At 39.0% G+C, this 25,735-nt stretch overlaps 1 protein-coding gene across 9 annotated transcripts in view; it reads right to left on the bottom strand.

The window, feature by feature from the left end:
* LOC113145492 (membrane-associated guanylate kinase, WW and PDZ domain-containing protein 1-like) overlaps positions 1 to 18,418 on the bottom strand; it is a 78,368-nt gene extending 59,950 nt beyond the window's left edge. For all 9 annotated transcript variants that reach the window (XM_026332281.1, XM_026332284.1, XM_026332283.1 and 6 more), the window contains exon 1: positions 17,644 to 18,418. In XM_026332281.1, coding sequence (XP_026188066.1) covers positions 17,644 to 17,941 — 298 coding nt within the window. In that variant the 5' untranslated portion in view covers positions 17,942 to 18,418. The remainder of the gene's footprint in view (positions 1 to 17,643) is intronic.
* Between the last annotated feature and the right edge of the window lie 7,317 nt (positions 18,419 to 25,735).

Below are 25,735 nucleotides of genomic sequence, written 5' to 3'. Positions count from 1 at the left end.
AATGGATTATAGTATTTATAAAAATGATGTCATTAGTGTGGAATTAGTGGAAAATACCAACCGTTGCCTTTTCTTAATCTTAAATCGACACAGAGGCAGCCATGTTGCACCACCATGTTTCTACAGTAGCCCAGAATGGACAAACCAAACACTAGATGGGGAATTGTGTTTTGTGTTAAATGTGACCATAACCTCCTAGAAACAGTGGTGTAGGGTGGTGGGTGCTCAGAGGTTCACATTTTGCAGTCTCACCACGAGGTGCCACTAAGCCTATTCACATTTTATATATTGCAGCTTTAAATTGGGAACTAGAAAAATAGTCCAGCTACAAACCTGGACTTCATTCTGGCTACAGCTGCATTTTTACTGCACAAATATGGACCTGGATGGTATACAGGATTATTTCTTTGTTTTTTGTACAGATTAAAAAATGAGATATTGACTTTGGAGGTGTATTTTATTACCGTCAGACAAAACCAGACAAGCTGTTTCCTCAGATTGCAATTCATGGTAAGATAAGCTAGACATGAGAATGGCTATCATTAAGGAGCAGACAATACATCCAGATGTAAAGATGTAAATCTATGAGGTAATAAGTATTGTTCTACAAAACAATAAAGTAAACAGAAGCAGCGGTCAGTTGGGGATTTCACCAGCCTGGTTGTTATCATGTTTTTATTAAAAAGGCACCACTCTGTCTGCACCCTTCTGTTTGTGGCACAACAGGACCAATAAAAACAAAATTACAACCACCAAATAACACATTGATTGTTCATTACAATTTTATTTTACTAAATCATCTTCTAAATCTATAAATTCCCCTCCCTGTCATAGTCTCACACAGCTCCCAAGCCATCTCAGGTCGACAGCACCATGCTCAAACTGAGCACAAAGAGATGGCATTTCCTCCAGAGGACAAATAATATTGTATTTCCTCTGACTGATTTCAAATAATGGCCACAGAGTAGGAACTGGAAATGCTGGTTTTAAACAGTAAATTCCATTGTTTCAGCTGCATCCTGTGGGTCTCAGGACATCCCGTCAGTCAACACATGGACTCTCCAGTTACAGATGAGAGCATTTAACTCTACATTATCCAGCCATACAAAGAGGGGATGTCTGAAAGAGGTGAACATGGGGAGGAATGCTTCACACAAAACTAATAAAATGCTCCTGCTATCAGTGATGGGCTTCTTGGTGGGAAAAAGTAGCATCAATCTCTAGCTATTGCACAGCCATTATCCTGGCTGACAGGATAATGATGATATTAAATATGGGACTCAGATTTTTTGTTAATGTGTGAGTTAAGTACACACATACTCCCTTTTTGTATTTTACACACATTTGCCCTTCACACACACCAACCAAAAATATAAAAGTGGTATATTTAATTCACCACTTACAGCTGCCATCTTATTGCTGCCTATCATCAGCCCTGCAATCACTGTGGCAGGGGTGGAGAGGAAAAGACAACAATCACAGAGAGGTCTGTGTAAAGCTATGGATTGGTCCTCTGCCTTCTCCTTCTATAATTACCACCATAGCCAGCCACACCCAGAGTTGCTTTTATGTTGTTATTCCAGGTCCAAAGCCTTGTTCAGTGGGCCTGGGTAACATTGGAGAAACCAGACAGGAGCCCCGAATGATACCATAATATACAGTAAAAAGTTTTTTCTTTGTGATTTTTTAGTATCCTGTGACATCCTGTCATCATTCTATCAAACAAAGCATTTTAGCTAAGATAAGATAGGACAAGATAATATGAACCTTTATTTTCTCCACAGTGTGGAAATTCATTGCCACAAGTGTTAACAATAAAAATATTATAAAAATCTAATAGATCTACAAATCACATCATCATCATTACATTTCTGCTGATCATAACACAAAGCATGTCAGAGCTCTTTAAATTTGTGAATACATTTATCTGCTTGGCTTTGTGTTTCTGGTTAACTTTAGCATGGCAGGAAAAATTTGAGTGAATTGAAGTTAAATTAGGATATCTAAGGTGTTTTGTTCTGTTGAACCAACAGCCCAAAATCAAAATATATTTACTGTAATAAGATGAAGATAAAGGAAAGGTAGCAAATCCTCACAGTTGAGAAACAGGAACCAGATAATGGTTCAGTCAGTGGAGCATTTGTACTTTGAATATGCCCATTATCAAAACAGTTCTTGACTAACATTTTTAATTTGTACTAAGTTTATCATTTTGTAGACATGATGTTATACAGAGTCAGTTTTTAAAAGATAACACCACTTAGTCCTGTACAAACACTGATTTTGGACAGACCCCCTGATCTTGACTACTGGGTGGTTTGTGTTCATGTTCTGACCCAGTTCTTCAGTGCTGTGCTGCTGAGTCTGACTCAGCATTGCATGATGGAAGAACTGGTTTCAAGGAGTCTTCAAACGAAAAAAAAAAAAAAAAAAACACACACACACACACAGACTCACAGAAGCACACACATGGATGCAAGCAGAGGCGGTATGTTCTGCTCCAGTGCACTGCATCTGTTGAGTGCTAAATATAACCAGAGGAACCCAGGCCTACTGCTCCCTCTGCTCTGTGTTACTAGCCGACTAGGCCAAAGGATGGAGGAAGAAAAAAGAAGCCAGGGAGTGGAAAGAAAGGCGTGGATACCATCCCAGATAAACACAAATGTTGCTTATGAATTCTGCCTGCACCCAAAAATTCTTCCACTCAGACTAAACATGGATAGCTATTCATGTCAAATACTTAATCATCAAACTCAACATGCTCCAGATGGGAGGATCTCAATTCTTATACCCCTGGCTTCATTTAAAATAAAGGAGAAAAAAAAACAAACACTTCTTGTGTCAAAACACTGAAGCTGGAAGGGGGCTGAATCCTCCCTGTCGCTGATATAAAGCATCAAACTGCAGACAGCATATGAACATGCCATCAGTTCTAACTGGCTGCCTCTGTTAAATGTCGTTGCCTGCCTCACCGTCAAACACAAGAGGCCCCTCTGTCATTAACGTCCCCTCTTTCACAGGAGCCAATGACCACAGGCAATGGGATGGAGATGAGACACAAGTCCCCATCCTCCCTCCCTCCCTGCCTTGACTGCTGCAGCAGACTGGAACACATCACACCACAGGAACGAGAGTGTCATCACCAGCCAGCTAATATGATGAAACACAATAAAACACGAGGCAAGAAATTACCACATTAGGCTTGAATTACGGTTTATAAGCATCTGGATGAAGTAGTGGAAAAGGAGAAGCCTTTCCACTGGGTGTAATAACCGCTAATTTGTACCTTGGGGGCCCTAATTGAAGGGGCTTCAGCAGTTGATGGGTTACACAAACAAACCGGCAGGGCTGACTTTAAAGGGAGGCTAGGAGACAGGACAGTGACCTATATATCTGAGTTCTGTGTTAAACTTAACATTAATTAACATATATGGAACACCCACTTTTACAAAAATAGCCATTCTAATCAAGGGGCTATCCAACAGATATACCAGGCCATGTGTAGTGAGATATCAGATAGACAAGAGCCCCCACAGGCAACTTCATTAAATGAATCTGTCCTGTGAATTTCCTCATTCAGTTACCAAATGGATGCTGCTACCAGAATTTTGTGCTGAGAGGAAGCACGATTTCAGAAATGCCAGCTTGGCATGTTTGTCAGAGGATTTAGTTAATATGCTTCTTAATCACAAAGTGAGGAAACATTGAAAATAATGACAATTTTTAAAGTGGAGTTCAAGAAAAATGTTCTCAAACAGATGGGCAAAAAATGTAAGAATGATTCACTTCACTCTATCACAGTGTCAGAGCAGAGATAACATGCAGCAGACTGTCAGCTGGGGATCAACAGCTGAGATGAGATTTAAGTGAAACCTTGGATCTTAGGAGCCAGCCTCTTTGTTATGATGCTGCAAACCTTCATTAGGGCATATCGGTTCTGCCTCTTCAAACCTAATCATCACCAACAACAACAAAAAAAAAAACAAAAGAAAAAGATCAAACAAGAGAATGAGACAAAAAATTACTAAAAAGGCAGAAACCATGAAAACAAGTAAAAGGGAACAGTCTTGATTAAACTATAAAGAACACCAAAAGCCAGCTAATCAATCAAACAGTAATGTATCTGCAAAAACTGATGTTAGGATGATTATGATTTCCTAAACTCAGGGGGCAAGGAGCTGCTACTGGCTTTCAGTGATGCAATGGGATTGATTTGTTGGGTAAATTCATGGCATATCCCCATGGGTGATGAAAGAACAGATGGTCTGGTGAACAGAAGAGTCTGTCCCTGTTGTGTGTAAACAGCAACATGCAAAAATGAATTCACATAAAAAAATAAAAACAGACCTGTAACAAACCAGAGGCGAAATACAAAATGATTTTGACATATTTTCTGCAAAATGTTCCATGAACATCAAAAAGACATTTGATGTGACACAAACCACGTTAACTGTCCAAGAGCTCCCCATTGTTCACCGGGAAGAGCCAAAACTGGAGCATTCATTAAATCACTGACACGTCCACTCTGCAACCAACCGTCGAGCTGCCTCAGATTAAAGGTGAATATGTCTCCATGTGTGATGTTACATTGCAGTCACACACTGTGCATCCTCCATAAATCACTCAGGGTCAAACATGACCTTCAGACTGAGAATTCACAGATTCTCCTTCACTGCTGGAGAGCACAAAAGACAAGTGGGCACAAAAGGTGAGTGTGGCAAATCTGAGATAGAAGTATAAAGGGAGATAAACAGGTGATGGAGACAAAGAGAAAAAGGAAAGAACTGGTTCTGTCTCATTGGTGTGCAGCCCTCTGGGCTATCGCTATGGGTCATATCCCCTCTTCGCGCTGAAGAGAAATTCATTTACGTCCACCCAGGGTGGGCCCCCCTCGCCCAGACCGAGCCAGAAGAATCTTTTAGAACTAAAGTCAGTCAGTCAGTTCATTGATTTTTTTTATAGAAACAAAGTCAGTTACTGTTATAATAAATTCATTGTTCAGTTACTTTTTAAGCAAAAAATTCTAGACATTTTCTGAACGGTTGTGGTCTGCTTCTACATCGTGGAATATTAAATGCTTGTACATTCAGCCTTCTGCATGCAAATTCCCTTTCACAGATTTGTGCTTTTAGTTTTAGACGTAAAAATCTGATTTCACATGCTGCGAGGCAAAAACCAATGTGTCCATATGATTTTAGATTTTTTACAATGTGGTCATGTTCTGTGACAAGAGCTTTGTAAAAGAGTCGCGCTGTCTAGGATGAGAGGGTAGAGCGTTCAACCTCTGACCAATTAGCATCTTTCGAGCTACTGTATTGATGACAGTGCACTGTTAATCAGAAAAACTGTCCAATCAGCAGGTTACCTGACAGTCCAAATTACTTACACAGCTCTTGGTTTGTTTGCAAAAAACAACAAAACCAATGAAGACTAACACAACCACACCCTAGGTCAGAAGAGAACAAAAATAAATAGCTTTTTTTTTTTCTGACCTCATGTGCACGTTTGACTAGTTTGACAAAACAAACGTTTTGGACATGAGGTCAGAAAAAAAAAAGCGCTCCACTGTACCTCCAGCTTTAACAGGTTTCATTTCTGTGGTGAATATGAAGCGCTAAGACAAACGCTTGCATAATGGCACAAGCTGTACCTTTGCAGCATGAGAGAACACAGGGAACCATTGATGTTGACTGTTTGATAAGTGAGAAGATGGGCAGAAAAAATGGTGACAGCTTAAAAATAAACACAATAAAAGAAACTGTTGTCCGTTTCAGCAATGATTACCTAATCACAGATAACAGTAAAATGTTAGGAATCATTAAAATGAGGTCAGGTGCTGATTTCCTCTCACTGTCTGTGCAGTCTTTAAGTGTGGCTGCTGATAGTGCTTCAAGGTGGCTCATTTAGTGTGTTGTAATGTGTCCTTGTTTTTTTTGTTTGTTTGTTTTTTACCTCTAATTATTTTAAGACTCTGTGGTCACACAAAATTAACAATCTTATACTGTACAATTATACAGGATAACATCTATGATCTATGATAAATGGATCTGATGGCAAAACAAGCAGGTGACATGTCATATTTGAGGTTTTGAAATAGAGCTAATTTCTCTTGTAGCTACTTCTCTAGCCTTTGTTGTACAGTACCATCCCTCTATTCAAGGCTATTGTATGAACCGTACAACACAATTAGAAGCTCCTTCCTTCCCATGTCCTTCAAACTAACCACAAGAAAACCACCAGAGCTGGCATGGTGATGACAATAGGACTGGATCATTTCCAGAGCTTACCCAGGCATATTCAAGTTAGTGCTGAGTTCAAGGTCTAAAAGAAGGAAGGATGTGTATTAAATGTAGCCAAAGATAGTGAAGACCTTGGGTTTTTTAATGGGTTTTCAGTCAAGAAGGAAGTTACAATGTGCATGAGAGAAAAAGACTGGCAACAGAAAAGCTTTTCTTTATTGTATGCACAGTATATTTATGTTTTTACTGAACAACTGATCTTAAAAAAAAATGAATGAATGTTTTTGTTTTTAATTCAACTTCCTAGATTCTCTGCTTCCAGCCTTTCAAATGACAGTATTCAAAGGTTTTCCAGACCTTTTCTGAGAGTAATTTAAACATCTTGAGTTTTAGACTTTTGGTTGGACAAACCAAGAAAAAAAAATTTTCTATGAAAAATTCAAGATGTTTATGGCCATCTGGTAAACTGTGATGGCCATTTTTCACATTGTTTTATATATGTACAGATAAAAGTCTATTATAATGATAACTAATAGAGAAAACCAGCAAACTCATTCAAATTGTTAGTTGCAGTACTGTTCATATAATAAAGCTATGTAGGGCAGCTTATGATGTTGCTCACATTTGTCATATTTCTCAATAGATTAAATGATAATTAATGATTTTTAAAACCGCAAATCAGTCTCAGCTCCTTATAATAATGTTGAGGTGGAGGCAAACAAAGGCACATTGTTAGTGAATGACTACACTCCAGAAGAGGTAAGTATAAAATGCCTTATGTCATTTTATGTGGGTGAGCAAACCTTTGAAAAGTTGTTAAGCCTATAAAACTGGACACTGGATAATGCATGTGCAAGCAGAGACAGTTTCTGGAAACTTTAAAACTGAAGACTTGTAAACTCAAAGACACTCAGAGCCTCTGACACTGAATGTTTAAGTGTTGACTGCCAAGAACCATTACACCCATGAGATATGGCTTCACAGATCAGACAGTTACCAAACACGCTTTCCTTGAACAAGCCAATATGAAGGGCTTTAGAGTCAGCTTCAGGATGTCAGGACTAAACGTTCTCTGTATAAGCAAGTGTCTCCCTGCCACAAACGTCTGCTAGTTATGAAAGTGTCCACAATTTGTGGTAATAGACTGACAATATGCCAAAGCACAAATATCATCACATTTGCTGTAGCTGCTTTGTCTCACGCTAACAAATTACAGTCTTGTCCTCTGTGTAACGCAGCCTGACCTGCTCAGCACAGAGTTGTTCTGTCTGTTCAGCTGACTCCTTCACCACCACACCTCACTCCTCTGCACTGCCAGATGCTGCCAACTTCTGCTGAAGAGCCACAGCCCAAGGTCACTCCCTCCCTTGTACAGACAGAAGTTTGCAAAGAGTCCCAGATGGTAACAGAAAAAAAATCTCCAGTGTTTGAGATGGAGGATACCACGTATATGTGTTTCAGATATTTACCCATTATCATTTTGCCTGCTGAGCATTTCAAAATATGCCTGTCTCTGCTCTTGGTTTTTAAAACATTTCGATCAGAGTAAAGCACACGGTGAGCCAGTTCACTGATTAAACAGACTCAGCTACCATATATACCCTACGCTGAAGCTCTATATTGAGAACAGACACAAACATAAAAGAAATAAATATTGTTCTCCTTCTGAAAGCTCATTGAGATTTGAGTCAGTTCTAGGTCATGTTTTCAAAATGCAGCGTAGCACAAGATGAGAGGGAGAGTGGGTTAAGTGTTCAAAGCACATTTAGCTGACACCATCAGCTCAAAAAAAATATTTCCATCATTATCTCACTTTGTCAAAGGGTCTAAATTTACTCCAGAAATACAGTAATTCAGAAACACAGTTGGAGAAAAAAAAGCAAGTGATATGAAATGCAGAGGCACGTGTCAGATTGTGGTAGATTTGTATGTGAAAGCAGGCCAGGGGACAAAAAGAAAATCTTGGTTTTAAAGAAGGTTCATGTGATGTCATGACCAGAAAGTCATGCATGACTTTTGTACAGCAGAGACATTCTGTCTATAAGAGGATTTGTCCAGGATTGCAAGTAGTTAAAGAGGATGTTGCGACTGATTTGATGATAGTTCATCAAATTAGATGAACTAGTCCAGAATTAATTGATTTTTATTTGATTCTTTGTCCCTGAATGTTTTATCAAAATGAATCCAAAGAATGTGAATGTTTAATACATTCAGAAGAGCAACACTATTGTAAAGCACAGAATCATAACTAAATTATAAACCTGCTTATCCAAAACATGACAATATTTTTTAAATCTGTGTGTGAAAAACAATTCAGCACAAAAAATAAAACCTAGATCACATACATATAGTCCTGCATATCGACAAACTAAATACTTGTATCACATGTACTTACACATGGACTGTCAGTAGCAGATCTCCTTTATCTAAGTACATACATCCACTTGATCCTACTGCAAACAGGCTGTTCAGTTGACTTGCGTGGTTTCACATGTTGTAAGCAGAGATATTTCTTCAGCAAACACAAAAACAGAGAGGTCAATGTGCAGAATTTGACTCTCAGTAGTGATCTCTAGATTTGCTATGACACACACAGAGTTAGCTAATTAGAGGTCACAATGGTCCTGTAAACTGTCTAGGGTCCATCTATAGACTGGAATTCTACACAGTTATTAAATACAAAATGTATATATTTTTTTAAATCCAGCCCTCTTGGTCAGTCAATAAGCTGATCAATAGTTGTTGGGCTTTTGACTGACAAATTGAAGGAGTAATAAAAGATACTACGGAATTGCACAAGTCCTGTAACCTAAACAATCAGACAGGCCACTTGTTCCTATCCTCTAACAGAAGGCACTGGTTTATATCCTGAAATATCGGCCCTGTGGCAGCAGACACACAGGATCTTCATTGTCATGGTTACAGTAATAAAGACAAAGAGCGTGTATAACAACATGCAGAATGATAACAAGAGCTATTAGCAACTATAGCTCATTCTGAAAGTCTGCTCTGTGGAATAGTGTACTTAACCAATAATTTCCTCACAATGTAGAATAAAACTAACAGAAACTAACTCTGCTCTTTCATTACTGGTATAAAGTAAATCAATGTTTCATTAAATGAGCAACTGGACCATGAAATCTGGAAAAATAATAGAGCGTAGCCTGTATAGACCAGAAATACCAGAAACATTTTACCTGAGAGAAGATAAAGTCTCTCACAGTGGCAGATCATGGATCAGCCTGATGTGCCAGTCAACAGAGATCAGTCTTATGGGTATTATGCAGATGAATTCCAGCTGCACATACAGCTGTTTACATGCTACACATCAATCACACAGTGTGAAGCTTCTGAACACATGAGCTCTGTGGTAGCCTACATTTCATTATAGTAAAACTTTGTCATCAGTCCGAAACAGTAGCCACAACCTTTTCACTGTTATTGATTTGTGTACACTAAAGAAGCTGCAGGGCTGTGCACACCATAGCAGTGAAACTTCTCTTACAACACTAATCACCTTTATTGTCATATCTTTCTTCAGTGCCACTGTGACTAACTCAAACCACCTCAAACGGAACAAGCTCCTTGAGTGTAATGAGAATATCAGATGGAGGAAGCCAGTTCCCACAGAGCTGCTTTGATTTACACAGAACGTCCTTCCACCTGCCACAAGTTGCAGATATATGATCGGGAATGCAGGAGGTAATGTGGATGCTGGGACACACACACTCACACACACAGATACACAGAGCTCATAAAGGTGTTTGAACCTTGGGATGTACTTCTCCACCTGTTTTAAGTTGTCAGTGCTCTGATTTACCTTTTTCACTTTTTCCAAACTCTGGGTATAAGATCATGGGAAAAATAGTCAGGTTCCTCTAAACAGATATTAGAGGAACTTTCCAAGTCTGAACAAGTTAACTTCTTACAACATTAGATCACCAATGCTGTAAATTATTAAATATAAACAAGCAGTGTCCCGCCAATGGAACACATTCACAACCTCATATCCTTTTCACAGTACAGGTGCTGTCAGTGGGAATACAACAATGGTAAAGCTTAAAATAAAGTTTACTCATAAACTAAATCTAGCTTTTCTCTGTCTTAAAAAAGAATTAACGGTCATCTGAAGTTATGCTGCAGGATATTATTTTGAAATGTTTCACTAGTACTAGTGTAAAGCTGCTTACAGACAAAACAGCGGTGTATACTGGTAACAGTATTTTGCCATGATTAGTAAACCCTGCAGGGTCGACTCAGAGCGTACAAGCAATTTGAATTGACAGACTAAGAGGGCAGAAGGCAGTATGACAAATCCTCTAGTGATTATCTGCAAACCTTTCAACTGAGCACAGATCAGCTGTTAATAAATATATTTTCAATTTTCAAGTCCTGCTCTGGCTTTGAAAACTAGCTCGAAGGCAGAAGATGTAGAAAAAATAGAAAGCTTCTCACAAGAAATGCTATGTTGCATCTAAAGAAAGGTGTAATTACACAACCACAACAAACTCAAAGAAACAAACTAAAAGTAGAACTATGATTCATGTGTATAAAATGGAGTCTGTAATGCTGAGTAATCCCTTCCAGATGTGTGAATCTAGGAGGAGCAGAGCTTAAATGTCAATTTATTTCCACTTTACAAGGCTCTCTTGCAGTGAACAAGCATGTGTGTGTGTTTGATTGACTAAGAGGGAGCACGTGTGTGTGTATAGGTCACTGCACATGACAGAAGGCAATTGCAAGCTCTTAAAGCTGTATGACAGTACTAATTTTTCCTGGATCACCTGATTCGAACAATAATATTGTTGCAGACAGCATGTGGTCAACAGCACAGAGAGAACAGCATCTAATTAAAAGATGTATATTTGTGTTTAATGCTAATTATCAAATGTTAATACACTTTAGTGGTTAGTGATGGTTATGATAACTATAGACTCTTACAGGATATCTACACACACAGTGTTGGACAAAGTGCCTGTAACTGGTTAAAACTAAATCCAATGCATTTTGGCTGCAATTGTCTATGCACAGTAAGATCTGCCTATTTGTTGTTTTTGCTGTGTCCTGTCTCTGTTAGGACTCTGCTTGAGGTGAATTAGGATGCCAGTGAACTGCACAAGACAGAAACATGCTTAACTTCAAAAACCCTGAAGGCTCACCATGTTTGTTACTGATAATGTGACTGCTATGCTGCGGAGGAGTACCTCTTCATGAACCTACTGAATGGTCATGAGTTTATTTTCCTTTATCACATACAGAATTCCTTTCAAGCTGAGGTCATTACTAAAATTTAAAGTCTTCTTTACGTACGGGCACTGATGATCAGACAAAACTCAGATGTTGCCTGAAACACAGCTGAATTTAGCCATTAATAAAAACAACATCTGTGGACACATAGGGTCCGATGAGACTTCCTGCATCCCTGTGAGTCAACACCAGTTTTCTGCACCACTGAAAGAACACTTGTGTACAAGAATAACATCAATAGCCTCATTTGTGTGATGTTCAAATCATGCCATTTCCCAAAAGTGTCAACATCCCAAGCTTTACTAGCTGTAGCTTCTGCTCTGGTTCTGTACTATTCTATAATAATAAACTCAATATCTTTGGGTTTTGTACTTTTGATCAGACAAAACAAGACATGACCTCAGACCATGGGAGCCTGTGTTGGATATATTTTCACACTCCTATTTTTCTATAAATGATTTATTAATACAAATTTAAATATTGGAAGATCAATTTAAAAATGGTAATATTAGTTGTAAAACCTTGGACTGACATTTCAGTTTCAACGCAAACACAAAAATAATTTGTTCAATATATTTGTTACAAAATGTAATTTTTTAAATAAATAAATAAATAAAACCAGGTGTTTCATGTAGTAAAAGAAGCCAAGTGTCCATCCCTACATCAGCTAGAGGGTCATGGGGTGGGTGGAGCCAAAAGAAGCATCTCTAATTTTAAATGTCTAAAATCAAGCCTCTGAACAAGAACAGCTAAAATAGTGTCTGAAATGGCAACATTTTGATTTGGATGAGGATCTAAGTGATCAAACAGTGGGTAAAAGAAGCAACCCAATCTGAGGAGACATTAGATGTCAGTTTTTAGTATTTGACAGTTGGATACTGTTATGGACACAAGTTTTGACGTCTGACCCAAATAGAGTATAATAAAACACAAAAACATAACTCATGACAAACTGTGTTATATGACTACAGCTGAATGAAAACAATGAATACCTACAGGGGCAGCATTTGAATCCTCTGACAAAGCTCACTGCTGCCTAAAACACAGTGCCCATAAAAAGATGGTGGTTGTGGAAGGAAAAGGAAAAAGCAGAGGGTAGAGAGAGGAGGAGAAGATACGCTGCAGGATTCATGTCACAAGTCTTTGACAAGCCTTTCAGGGATGTACTTATGCAGTCGCTTGCACTTAATCAAGACTGACAAAGTCCTCATATTTAAGAAAATGTAAGGCACTTGCATTCTGGGACAAGCACAGAAGAGATCTGTGTCTGCAAAGCCCTCACACCCTCTGGATGTGTGTAAGCCTTCTTAACCACGACAAAGCCACAGAGACAATTTCAGTGTCATACTCCAGTGCAGTCTTTACATACCAGTCTGTTTCATTACGATGCACAATAATGATTAAGCCAGAACTAGCCATTGCTTAGTCTGACACTCTGCAACATTACAGGTAACATACAGAATGCTGAGGTTACAGTACCAACATCTTTCACAGAGGAATCAGAAAAACTATCATTTGTGAGAAAATCCTCAAGAAAGTTTTTTCTGACCCATCCATCTACCACAACCTGCTTCTAACATGGACTTTATAAACACTACATCACCTACCCTCCTCCTTTACTATGGTCAAGAGAGGCCCCCGAACTGTGATCTACTGACACAAACAATACATGGATGCGTGATGTCTTTTACCGAAATGCAGACTACAGGGCTATATAACCTACTAATACTGACAACACAACACCAGCTCTTATATGTCAGTCAACTGTTGCCATGGGAAACACACTCCCAGAATCTCTCCCAACATTTCTGCAAATATGCCAAAAAATGTCATAAGGGGAAATGTCAAGTCACCTGTCTTTTTTGATAAAGATAAGCAGGCCAGGTTGATAATTTTAATTTTATGATACCGCATTGATTTGTTTTTGTTTTTTTTTGCTTTAGCTACTGTTCACAGCATAAGTGTAAGTGTAAGTGTAAAGTCAGCTATTACTAAACTCCAAAGATGCTACACACACAAGTTTGGCTCAAGAACACTTAAGCAGTGCAGATGCTTCCAATCCTGAATGTTTGAATGACTAAACAGATGGTCTCCCTAATCACTACACCCAGGAGAGAGCAGGGTTATAGAAGAAAGCAAGGAAAGCAGGGAAAAAATGGTATTAGACATGAAAGCCGGAGGCTCTTTCATCGGGGTGCACCAAATGAACTCCTGGCCCCGCATCTTAGGAATGCCTGGCATCCAGCAGACTACCCTGATTCTCCCTGGCTGGGTTCAAGTGTTTAAGTGAAGAAAAAAAGTAAGGTGACCATGGGCCATTTGTCCCAGAGATCAGACACCCAGCCAAACCAACCATGATCAGAGTACCATAAACCCCCAAACCGTTAAGTACTTGAGGTATTTGTGGTGTACTTAAAAGGTAAAGAACTCAAGCGGTAAGAAGAATGTCCATGTTGTAGAGCAAAGTGTGATTCACACCAAACTGTGATTTTGCCCAACCTGTGTATCAAATCTTGTAACTTCAAAGACATCAATCTAATAATAATCACCCAATACATAATCTAATGCTCCACATCCAGTCAGGACCCAGCAATGACAACAAAAACCTTTACCTGTGAATTGACAATCTATTCATTATTCACCTGAGCCTGTGTAAACAAACAAAAAAAGGGAAAGAAGAGGAGTATGTTGCACATTAACTGAGTGTATGTGAAGTATGATTTTTGAGTATGCATTTTGGTTTTATAAGCCCGTAGTTTTCAAGATGTGAAGCATGCCTCACTGGAGGTGGAGGAGGTGAAGCAAAGATACAGTGTGAGGTGAAAGGGAAAGGTGCATCCTGTTGTTCTAAAGACAATTATAGTCATCATTGTAGTTTGGTGTCTTAGTCCACGTTTGTTCAGCAGTTGAAGCAACAGCACTGCTTGGGTCACGCATATCAGGCTCCTACAGGCAATTAAGGTACTTTAAAGCTCTTCACACCCTAATTTGAATTAAAATTCATAGGCTGCTCATTCTCAGTCATACCTCAGACAAATCTCAGCACAGACATGATACACATACTAAGTTTCAGCATGTCCTTCTAATGCATCTCAGATGAGGGTGGAGTGAGGGAAGACAAAGTGAATTGGTACAGTATGTTCCAGCTTCTGATTGGCTGAACACTCCTGCTCCAGGTAATCAGCAGAGGTTAGGGCAGGGATAGTTGGAAAACAAGGAGGGCAGCTGGCCATGAGGAACATGGGTTTAGCTACCCCTGTTCTAAGGATTTCATTTTCTACAGTTTTCATCACAGTTGAACTTCCCTGAACCCAGTCAGAAATCACAGAAAAGGGAACACTCTAACTTCCATCCATTATCTACCACTTATCCTGCAACATCCAGGGTCGCAAGGGGCTGGAGCCAATCCCAGCTGACACTGGACAAGAAGCAAATTACACCATAGACAGATCACCAGTCTATCACAGCACTGACACATAGACAACTAGTCACACTTACATTCACACTAATGGGCAAATAGCCTAAGCCTTGACTGTGCGAAGAAGCCAGAGTACCTGGAGAAAACGCACGCAGACCGAGATAGAAGATGAAACTCCACACAGAAAGACCCCAGGGTCGAACCTGAAACCTTCCTGCTGTAAGGCAACCACACTAACCACTACCACATCGTAGCAACCATGTCCCAGAATTACGATTTTAAGTTTTAGCTAATTTGTGTTAGTTAATTAGTTGGCGACATTAGTTAGGTAATTTGGTATATTTTTAATTGTGTTAGTTTGTCAAAATGAAAACATAAGCTAAAAAAGTTGGTCGCTAAATCTTAGCTCAGCACCTCTATGTAAACAATACATTTTCTCTTTACGTCTGTTAAAGCCCCCAGATTATGGAAGTTGGGGTCTTACAGTGACAGACTTTGAAAACCCCTGGAAAAAGCTAACTATTCACTGACTTCCATACTTTACACCAGGCCCATGGGATTAAAAGTGTATGATTAAACATTTGTTGGGGGAATAACAAGCTCTCTCATGTCTCTTTCATTCCTTCACCATTTTAACTATTATTGACAAAGCTTAATAAAATCCACAGTCACAACCACAGGAGTGTAATATTCCACCTTCTCCACAGGAATGCTCAGACTTCATTCAGGTGGTTTTTCATTCTGCAACACACCTGGAGCAACACACCTGTGGGTGCCGGTGTGTACCACAGCACTAACCTGCCTACCTGCACACACCGATAGGGTTTCAGTGCTGAGACGATGTGGCCTCCTGTAATAAGACCTGCAGTTCTTCGGGGAAGAAGGAGAGAGAGAAGGAGAGAGAGAGAAGGAGAGAGACAAGGATCCAGATGGATCTTGTCTAGTTCTGCATGAGAGCCCTACAGACTGTGAGGCACAATGGAGGTCTTGTGAGCTACTCAGATGGTGGAAGAATATCATCTGCTTTAATTAGAAACAAGGATCATCTGTTGACTTATGCAATAAACTAATGACAAAGCCACAAAGAAGGATTAGGATATCCTTTATGTCAACAGTCAGGCTGCAGCAGCAGTGTGTACAAAGTCTTTCCATAGAAGTTCAGCATAGTTGCAAAGCCATTTATGGATATTAAAAATCTCCCACAGTGCAGGCCTGCTGTGTTTATATGTCAAACAAACAGCTGTTCTGCAAACACACGGCAGTGTCAGTGCTTTTGTCTCAGGGGTCAAGACTTCAGCTTCAGAGGTCAAGCATTCACTGTATGTTCACTTATGGACATAGAGTACAGCAGAAAGGCAACAATGCTACACTGAACCTAAACCACACTTGTTAATAATGTTAATGATTTCCCCAGACAGGAGGCTACACTGTGAGAGTAAGTAAGTGAGGGAATGAACCTGAGTGTTTGAGGAAACAAGCATTTAAGGCAAAATATACAACTGTCGCTGACTTAAAATTAAACAAAAAGATATTTGAATATTTGCTCAGGCAATCAAAGAACAGTAGCAAAAGGCATGCACAATACACTGAAGATACTGAGGAAAAGAAATTTGAATCTATGGCTGTACGCCTCTCCCTGTAGCTGCCTCATAGACAGATGCAGATGCAGCAGACCGTGGGCAATGGGTCAAGCTCATCTAACACACAGCAAGCACTTCCAGAAATAACCTCAGCTGCCCGTGAGTGGCTCTCTACTCTCACAAACAATGCTCCACTCCACACAGCACTAATTTAGAGAAAAACACAGATACAACAATTAATTCCATTAGTCAACTGACAAAAAATAATTGACAGCTACTTCAGTCAAGGACTGTTTCAGTCATTCTATTGAAACATGAAAATGCTTGTCATTGTCAGCTTCCACTTTCTCAAAATGTTAAGACGGATGTTAATGCTTCTCATATATGATGGTAAACTGAATATCTTTGGGCTTTGGGCCGTAAGTGCAAAAACCTGAAGACTTCACCTTGGGTTCAGTGAAGCTGTGTTTTCTAAATATTTCTGATTTATTGAATAATTGAAAAAATGTTTGGCTGATTAACCAATCGTTTCTTGCCTCATAAGAAAAAATAACAGTGAGATTTTAAACTGCAGATGGGAGTCTACCAGCAGAGAAAATTATAGGCTACAGTGACACAATGGGTTTTAGAAGAGCTTCAGCTAATGATTGTTTCATAATGGAGTCACTGTTTGGCATATAAAATATCTGAATATAAAGAAAAATCCACTTCAAACATCAATTGAAAAATGATGAATGAATAAAATCATTAACTGATCTTATAAAACACATTTTTCTGATGATTGACTTATCAATATAATATTTTAATTGTTGCAGCTGTACACAGTGTGTGCAGTGTGGCCTCAGACCAGGGCAGGAGGACTGTCAGAGAAGCTTCATGTCAAAGCTTCTGAAAACTCCAGGCAGCTGAGAAGATGAGCAGTAGCAGCAGCACTGCTCCTCTGCCCCACTTCACACACATCACCATTTTGCTGTGTGCTTATAATGCTTTGTCACATGGCAATTATAAAACAACTTCCACTGGGATTTCTAAACTCTCTGGTGTGTGTGTGTGTGTGTGTGTGCGTGAGTTAAGCTTTCTCTCTCTCTCACACACACACACATAATTTCTATCTGTGACAAACACATAGGTACCTTTCCAGTTTATATATTTATCTTACCTTGCCGCACAGTTTTCAACCTGACGGGGTCTTCGCAGTATTTAATCACAGTTAAAATGTCATAAAGAGGTAATCCAGCGACAGAGAGACCGTGGACCTCCAGGAGAAGCTCCCCCTCGCACAGTTTCCCGTCCTGGTAAACCACAGCATCCTCTCTAACTTGCCCGATGTACGGAAACTCTCCGTTCTCCGCTCCGCCGCGCAGCTCCGCGTTCAGCTCCCCACACGCGTCCCGGATAATCGCGCACTCGTTCACTCTGGAGATCCAGTGGTTCTTCTTCTGAATGACTTTTGACATGATGATTCAGTCCAACCCAAACCCTTTTAGATCCGCGGAATGGTGTAACAGTCATGGCACAAACACAGTCCCAACACACAGAAAACTTCGGGCTGTTTTTGTGTCTCTCCAAGTTGGAACATTTTCATCCTTCTCCTGAGCCACGACATGCTGCTGCTCCCATTGCATGGAAATACCACAGTGGGTCAAAATCCAGATGGTTGTCGCTTCTGTTGTTGTTTCCGCATCTTTATCAACACGCACTGATTCCTCGCTGTGGGATCTAATCCGCTCGCTGATTGCCCGGTTTACATTCAAAGACGCTTCTCTTCATGAAAAGTCTAGTTCTGCCTCCTCCCCTGTCATATATTCCCCCTTTTTTAACTTTCCAGGAGAGAAAAAAGCCTGTTAGTCAGTTCAGTTCCATTGAGCAGGCCAATCCGTGCGCACAGCCGGCGGCGCCTTTAAACAGGTAACACGACAAGTTCACTTGCTCCTGCGCAGAGGATGGAGAAATAGTGGAAGGCGGGCGCATGCGTCCAGCTGCTAAACCTCACAGGGGAAAATCTTACCCGACCCCACACCCCCCGGATCCTAAAGCTCCTCCCAGTATTTCCAAACGCTGCTCCTCGCCTAATACCCCCAGGAGCTCCTGCATGTAGTGTTTTTCACACACAGTGGAGACACAACACAGGACTCTGCCTACAGCAGAGCTGCAGGTTTGTTGAGATTGTTGGTTCAGGTGATCAGGACCTGTGAGAAGTGATTGAGGCTGAATTTTGACTGAAACTGCACTTACTCATTTGACAGCTCTTCACATACAGATAGTGAACTCACACCCTTTAATGTATCAGCCTCACTCCCACAGACAGTCAGTTGTTTAGTGTTTTTGACAAGAGATAATTTAGTGTTAGGCCTAATTACTGTTTGATGTTTCCATGGAACTTCCATTGTATAACTGGAGCTTGTGGTGTTGTCCTGAACTAAAAAGTCAAGGTTGCTTGTTTTTTTAAGTTCTTGTTAATGTTTAGCCGTAACATTATCCACAGTAATGCTACTATCTGAGGCGTCTGCTGTTTGGGAAGAGTAAGGTGGGATCAGGTGAGAAACATATGCCATTACAGGGGGAGAAAAACAACACAAAGAGCTGTGTTTCCCCTTTGGCTCCTCCTGGGTCAGATCAAGTACAGTAACTGGCTCTCTGCCACAGGCTGTGAGGGCACTGGCCTGGATAACAGCACATGAAGGGCCATTTCCATGCCATTTCACCTCAGCGAGGAGTGCTGAAAGTGTTTATGTTCACTTAATTGTGTCACTTTTACTCCTTCTGCTTGTCATATAGAAAGTATTTGTGTCAAATAGCAAGAACACAACTGTCTTTCCCTGCTTTTATTGTGTGTCTACGTCAGCCTGAGTCACATGTATCTGTATTTGTGTGAACACGACATATTCATGACACCGTGTTACAAACTGAGCTCTGTGCTGATAGTCACACATCATATGATACTTGGCCTCTTAAGTGGCACATACGAGAGATTTAAGAGAATTTTTGGCACAAGTTTTCTCATGAGAAGATGATTCACGAGTGGTGCAGACCTGCCATTTGTGTGTTGTACAGATATCACAGTGTCACTTGTTTGAATTATAATTTATATCTGCATAATCTGAATTTGGATTGTAAATATGATACCTAAATTGATTGAATTAAAATATATAAAATATATAAGAAATGAATGCTAGGTTAATATTGTTTAGCATGAATTATTGTTATCATCATGGTTTGACAATTTACTGATTTATTTAGTTATCTATTTTTTTTAATTTTATTTGCATATTTCCACAGAACAACTTAAACTTAAATTTTACATTTATATAGACATTTTCTTGCCTCACAGATCTTTACGCAGGTCAATGCCAAGTATAATGCTCTGCTGCAACATCACCTGCTGTACGCTGTAATATCCTCTGGTCTTCTGCATTAGTCATGGACCACTTTGATGTTTTTCATGTAGCATGAACCATTCCCTCTTCTTTTCTGCCACAGTACTGCTCTGTTGTCACATCACCAACAAATGTACTGTTAACAACACGCATATTTTTAGTTTGCTGTTAGTTAGTCAGCAGACATGAATGAAACTTTACTACAAAGTGGGAAAGGCAGCTTTATATGGCAATTTTAGAGGAACTGACTATGCTAATGAAGAAATCTCATGAACATGCACCAGGTGATGTTCATCTGCCTGAAACAAGTGATTTACAACAACTTAAAGAGAATCTGGTGAAGCTGATTTGAAACACTTGTAGGAACAAGCCTTATAGACATTCTCAGTAGTAACTGTACATTGAACCTTACACACACCCTGACTGCTGAGAGGGTACACTGCAACAAATGGCCAATTGAAAACTCCACCCAAAGACTTTATCTTTATTGGTACAATGCACAGATGAGTGTTGTCTTCGAAGTTAGATTGCCAGTGGGGAAAAGCAGGCAAGTGAACCTCTGTGGACCCCACAGGTTCACTGTGTTGCTTTTATTTCTAGTTTGATTGTCAGCTATTTTGTGCTCATATTAATACTAGAGTCAGGTGTTTGGGTACACAAATACATTACACATGCACTACAAAATCTCTGACATATGATGGTAATATCTGAAAGCAAGGAGAGCCCCTTTGGTTCTAATGGTGCATTAAAAAAAGCTGTGTTTCAATCAAGTCTGTGAACTTGGGAAGAAGGGTGGGAATAAAGAAGTTCCATGGTAATGGTTTTAAACTGGAGATGTCAATCTGGCTTTTTTATTTACAGGAAACATTTTGACAGAATAGAATAATGCAGGTTGACATGTCATGCAAAATAATGATGGCTGAATTCAGATTTAGCTGCTTCAGTTTCCTGGTATTGTTCTGGACCCACTGTCACATTATCATGGTTTACATGAGACACTTGCCTTTTGTGTTGTCACAAGTCATAATTAAATGAAATTACTAAACTTGCAACCAGAGAGAAAATGTGTCATCAAACCAAATTTCATTAAGAAAATTCTTCTATTTTTCTATTTTTTTCCTATTGCTTCTATTATTGGTTTGTAAATGACAAATAATAACCAGCAGCAGATAATAAAAGACGCTGTAAGGAGTGTGAGGATAATGACAAAGCTTTATAACAGTATATTTGATAAGAATTTGTATAATTTGCAACCTTTGTCAAAGAAACCACAGTCCTGTGAGTGAAACTCATAGACACATGAAACGTTCCAACAATTATTTACATTTTTCCTTTTAAAGACAAATTTTAACAAATCTTCCCATTTTCAAAAAAATCATTCATAGCATCATGTATACAGGTGTCCCTTGTGTGTATTTTTAAGTACTTTGTCAATTCAGTTAAAAAACACTTAAAACAAGATATTTATAAAATAAATGATAGTTTTATTATAGTATATGTGACTTCAGATAGAGTAATCTTGTTTAATTTAACTTTTGTTTCTAGACAGAAAACACCAGCCATCAATAAAAATGTGAGGCCATACTGACTCTACTTTGATGGCCCTCAACAAGATTTCAGAACAATTTCAGTAGCTTCTTTTATACAAATCAAATAAAAACAGTAACAAGTGAGTGGCACATCCAGACAACAGCTCAGTAATAATAAATGCAAAGCCTCCAGTGTTGTGTAACAGAGAGCATGTTTAGTTTTATGAGTGACAGTAATTGGCTGTCCAAACCTCAGCAATGCCATGACTCCAGAATCAATGCACCATAATTAAATATTAACCAGCAAGTCAAACATTACATTGATCTGCTGTGGTGGTCAAAGAATGAGAGATACTGCAACAAAGCTCTGGCCTGTGACAAAAGGCCGTGCTGGGATAGCTTAAGGTGTTTCACTGAACTTCTCTAAATATTTGTTAATAGAAAATGATGCATTAATATACATGACAAGTCTCTATGTTTTGAAAAGCGGAAAGCATACTGTGCCCAATAATTTGGATAAGTTGGCTCTCCTAACCCTAATGAATGATACTTGACTGACACAAGCAAAAACAAATGCAAACAAACAAATGCACATAATGGTGAGCTCTGACAACAAGAAGAAGCACTACTTTACTGAATAACATTAAAAAAATCAATAAAAGAAAAACATTTTGTGCAACTACTTAACACAGCAGGTCAAACAATGTGAAACTAATGGTTTATCCATGCAGGGAAATCCAGCTCACTTGTCTGGTGCATGCACAGTCACAGTGCAGGCCATCTGCAGGGCCACTGTTTTTGCATTTGGCATTTGACATGTTGTCATTATAAAAATATTTGATTGATATCAGTTTAAGTAAATGTCCAGTCAGTGTGTGTACTGGGCAGGATGATGCCTTCAGTTACTTCTTACATGTGAGCGAGATTAGTACAAAAGGGTTGAACAGCTGGTCAGAGTTTAGAAAGATTTAGATCTTGTTCCACATGAAAAAATATGCCAACATGCTGCACTTCATTTTTGTTTCTGTTTGGTCATGTTGATGGGTGTAACAGATCAAGTGTGTTGAGAAACAGTGTTTTAATCTTATTATTTTATTATTATCCATCCACCCATCCATCTTCTATACCCACTTATTCCTATTTGGTGTCCCAGGGATCTGCTGGAGCCTATCCCAGCTCTCTTTGGGTGAAAGGCAGGGGTCCACCCTGGACAGGTCACCAGTCCATCACAGGGCCACATAGAGACAAACAACCTCACACACTCACACTCACTCCTATGGGCAATTTAGAGTCACCAATCAACCTGACATACATATTTTTGGACTGTGGGAGGAAACCAGAGTACCTGGAGAAAACCCACACAAGCACAGGGAGAACATGCAAACTCCACACAGAAAGGCCGGGTTGTGAACCCGGGACCTTCTTGCTGTGAGGCAACTGTGCTAACCACTCATCCACCATACTGCCCTTATTTTATTATTATTATTATTTAAAAAGAAATATGACTGTTTACATTTATTAATCTTTTATTAAAGTATTTGTTCACTTCTAGAAAACCAGGGAAAGCTGAGAAACAGCTTCCAAGCGTGGAATAAAAAGCATATTGACACATTAATTCAGTGGCTATTTGTAATTCAGAGAAATACCTAAGGGGGATAGTGTTTGTGTGCTGTGGATTCATGAGAAACAAACTCATATCCACCTGCAAAGGATCAGATGGCTGGAGGGACTGATAAATAATGCAGCAGTTACCAGCTGAATCCTCATATTCCAGATGTTTTGCAGGATACAAGGTTCAAACTGTCTCCTTTAGAAAATACTGGAGTAGATGCAGTGAGCTGCAGTTACCTTATCATGAGTGTGTGTTTATTGTGCATACACATTTCCTCATGTAACATAATAATGTGACAGCATGGAAACACATAACTCCTAAAGTAAAAAATAAAGTGTTTCATTAGAAATTAAAAAATGTTTTGATCATGAACACAGACCACCTCAAAGAACAACAACACGATTGCAGAATATGAGACAGACAATGATGAGTTAAAAATTAAAAAATTAAAAACCAGGCCAGTAATGAGAAAGTCAGTGTGGATGGGACAGACACTTGATGACAGAGTGGCAAGAATATGTTTGCAGTGGACGTTGTACTCTGGCCATCCAACCCCCCTCACTTACATAAGACGCATGCTTGGCTGCAGGCGCAGAAAACAAGGCCTGTCCCCTTCAGTGGTTCTTAACCATGCAGTACACAACAGGAGCAGACAGTGAGCAATACTGAATAATTCAGGCAGAGAGAACATTGCAGCAATGCAGGGAACAGGGATGCGTTGACTTTAGTTTGGAAACCAAAGCAATGAGAATTCAAAAAGACAAAGTCGGTTATTCATGCAAATTCCTGTAATGCTTCTCAGTGTGGTGTTTGTTGTGATAATACTGACTATGGTGTTAATTATGCACATGTGCACCCACATGACACAAAGAAACTAAGTGCATTTATTGAAGAACAGTGGATAATTACTGTTTTAACATATTTATATTTTACTGAAAGCTTCCAATGGTTGTAGTCATCACAGATGTTTTCTGCAAACAAAAACAAAATTCTACAAACCCAATATACACACATATAGACAGGCACAGTCAGCAGCTATGCTGTACTGTCAATACTCACAACAAGTGGTAATTAAACAATTTAAACTTCAAATGTTTTATTTAATTGTCGAAAAGGGTGGAATTAAAGTGACGATTTGCTCTCCTCCAGATATTGGTATATTAAGGATAGGGTACTAAGTTGGAAGCTAAACAAAATCTCTTTGAAAATTTACTGAATGAAAATGAAAAGCAGCTGAATATAAAAGTTCGAACAGATAAATGATTACAACTACAGTTTGCATTAAATTGAACTGAACTTTTAAGTTCAAGTTTTAAATTTACTGGAAGCCCTTAACTTGCACTATGTGCAAACACAGGAAATAACAGTGCATCCAGCTATATTTGGGTGTGACTGCTTGCACAGTGAAAAGTGGATGTCATGCTGCAGCCTTATATGCAGAGGAGATAAACAGTAAAACACTTCCCCTCCTCAGGGCCAGAGTTCTTATAAAAACGCCTGAATTTGAGATTCGGTGACTTCTCTCTGACATTTACTTGACCATATTTTTAATTTTATTCATTTATTTACCATGTTTTGTGAAGCCTAAATCCTTTTTATACTCATTGATTAAAATATTAGTGTTAAACTCTTAGTACCTGTGTAAGTTTTTTCAAATTCCTAAACAAAAAAAGCCTAAAATTATAGCACCAGGGTTTCCTCAAAAGAAGATTTGGATGAGCCCCTGAAGGTAAGACTGCCACAATCCTGCACAGCAGCACATATTACAGCATTAGACTCACATATACATCTCATATAACTCAACTTTGAAGTGATTGTAAAAATTAAAAAACATATTGGTCTAATTGAAGTAAAATGAAAGAAAATCAAATTAACCAGTAAGGTTATCTAACGTAAACTAAGCAAATAAAACTTCACAGTGGTTTAAAATAAAAGAAAACCCAAAGAAAACTGATTGAACTAATTGTTTTGAGTTTCATGCATTTCTTAAAAGGTTCAAATTTAATCAGGTTTTAGTAAAGGGCTAGTCAAAGTTAAGAGTAAAGTCCATTCAATAAATGAATGGGATAAATGAAAGGACACCTCCACATGATAGCTGGCATCAACTAGGTGTCCTCACTATTAGAGTAATTGTAAATACACAGAGGACTAGTTACTCTGACCACTCAACCCCAGAGCTTATAATCATGAGCTCATTCGTGCCCAGCAGGTCATGACACATTTTTTCAAACATAACTCATTAAGACGTTTTGCAATGAATCACAGATTACACTTTAGTCAAAAGTAGTCACTCATATTTGCTGTAGAAACAGGGTTGATTTTTTTTAAATAAAATAAAATTTCAAAACTTTTGAATGTTTGTAATTTATGCCAAAAAAGATGCAATTTTTTGCAGATTACAGTTTAATCTGACCTTTGATTGAAACAGGGACAAACAGTCCACCTCAACCAGTGAAGTGAATACACCGTTTGATCACAGATTATATGTCTATAGAAGGAAGGGCTATGGTGGTCTTTGATGTGAACTTTCTCAAACATCACATTTGATAACCATGCTTACATGGTAATAACTGTACAACTGCTTTCATTAAAGTCCAATTTCTAACTTGTGTACTGCTTTAATTGCAAATATTATGCTAATGTGCTAGTAAAATCCCTTCTTCTTGAAGAGTCTGTTGAATTTCATGTAAATGTGCTCTGTCCATGGATATGTTCATGTTGTTTAGAGTCCCA

The sequence above is a fragment of the Mastacembelus armatus genome, chromosome 7 (genome assembly GCF_900324485.2).
Source record: "Mastacembelus armatus chromosome 7, fMasArm1.2, whole genome shotgun sequence".
Taxonomy (NCBI): domain Eukaryota; kingdom Metazoa; phylum Chordata; class Actinopteri; order Synbranchiformes; family Mastacembelidae; genus Mastacembelus; species Mastacembelus armatus.
This window is presented reverse-complemented; position numbering and strand designations above follow the sequence as displayed.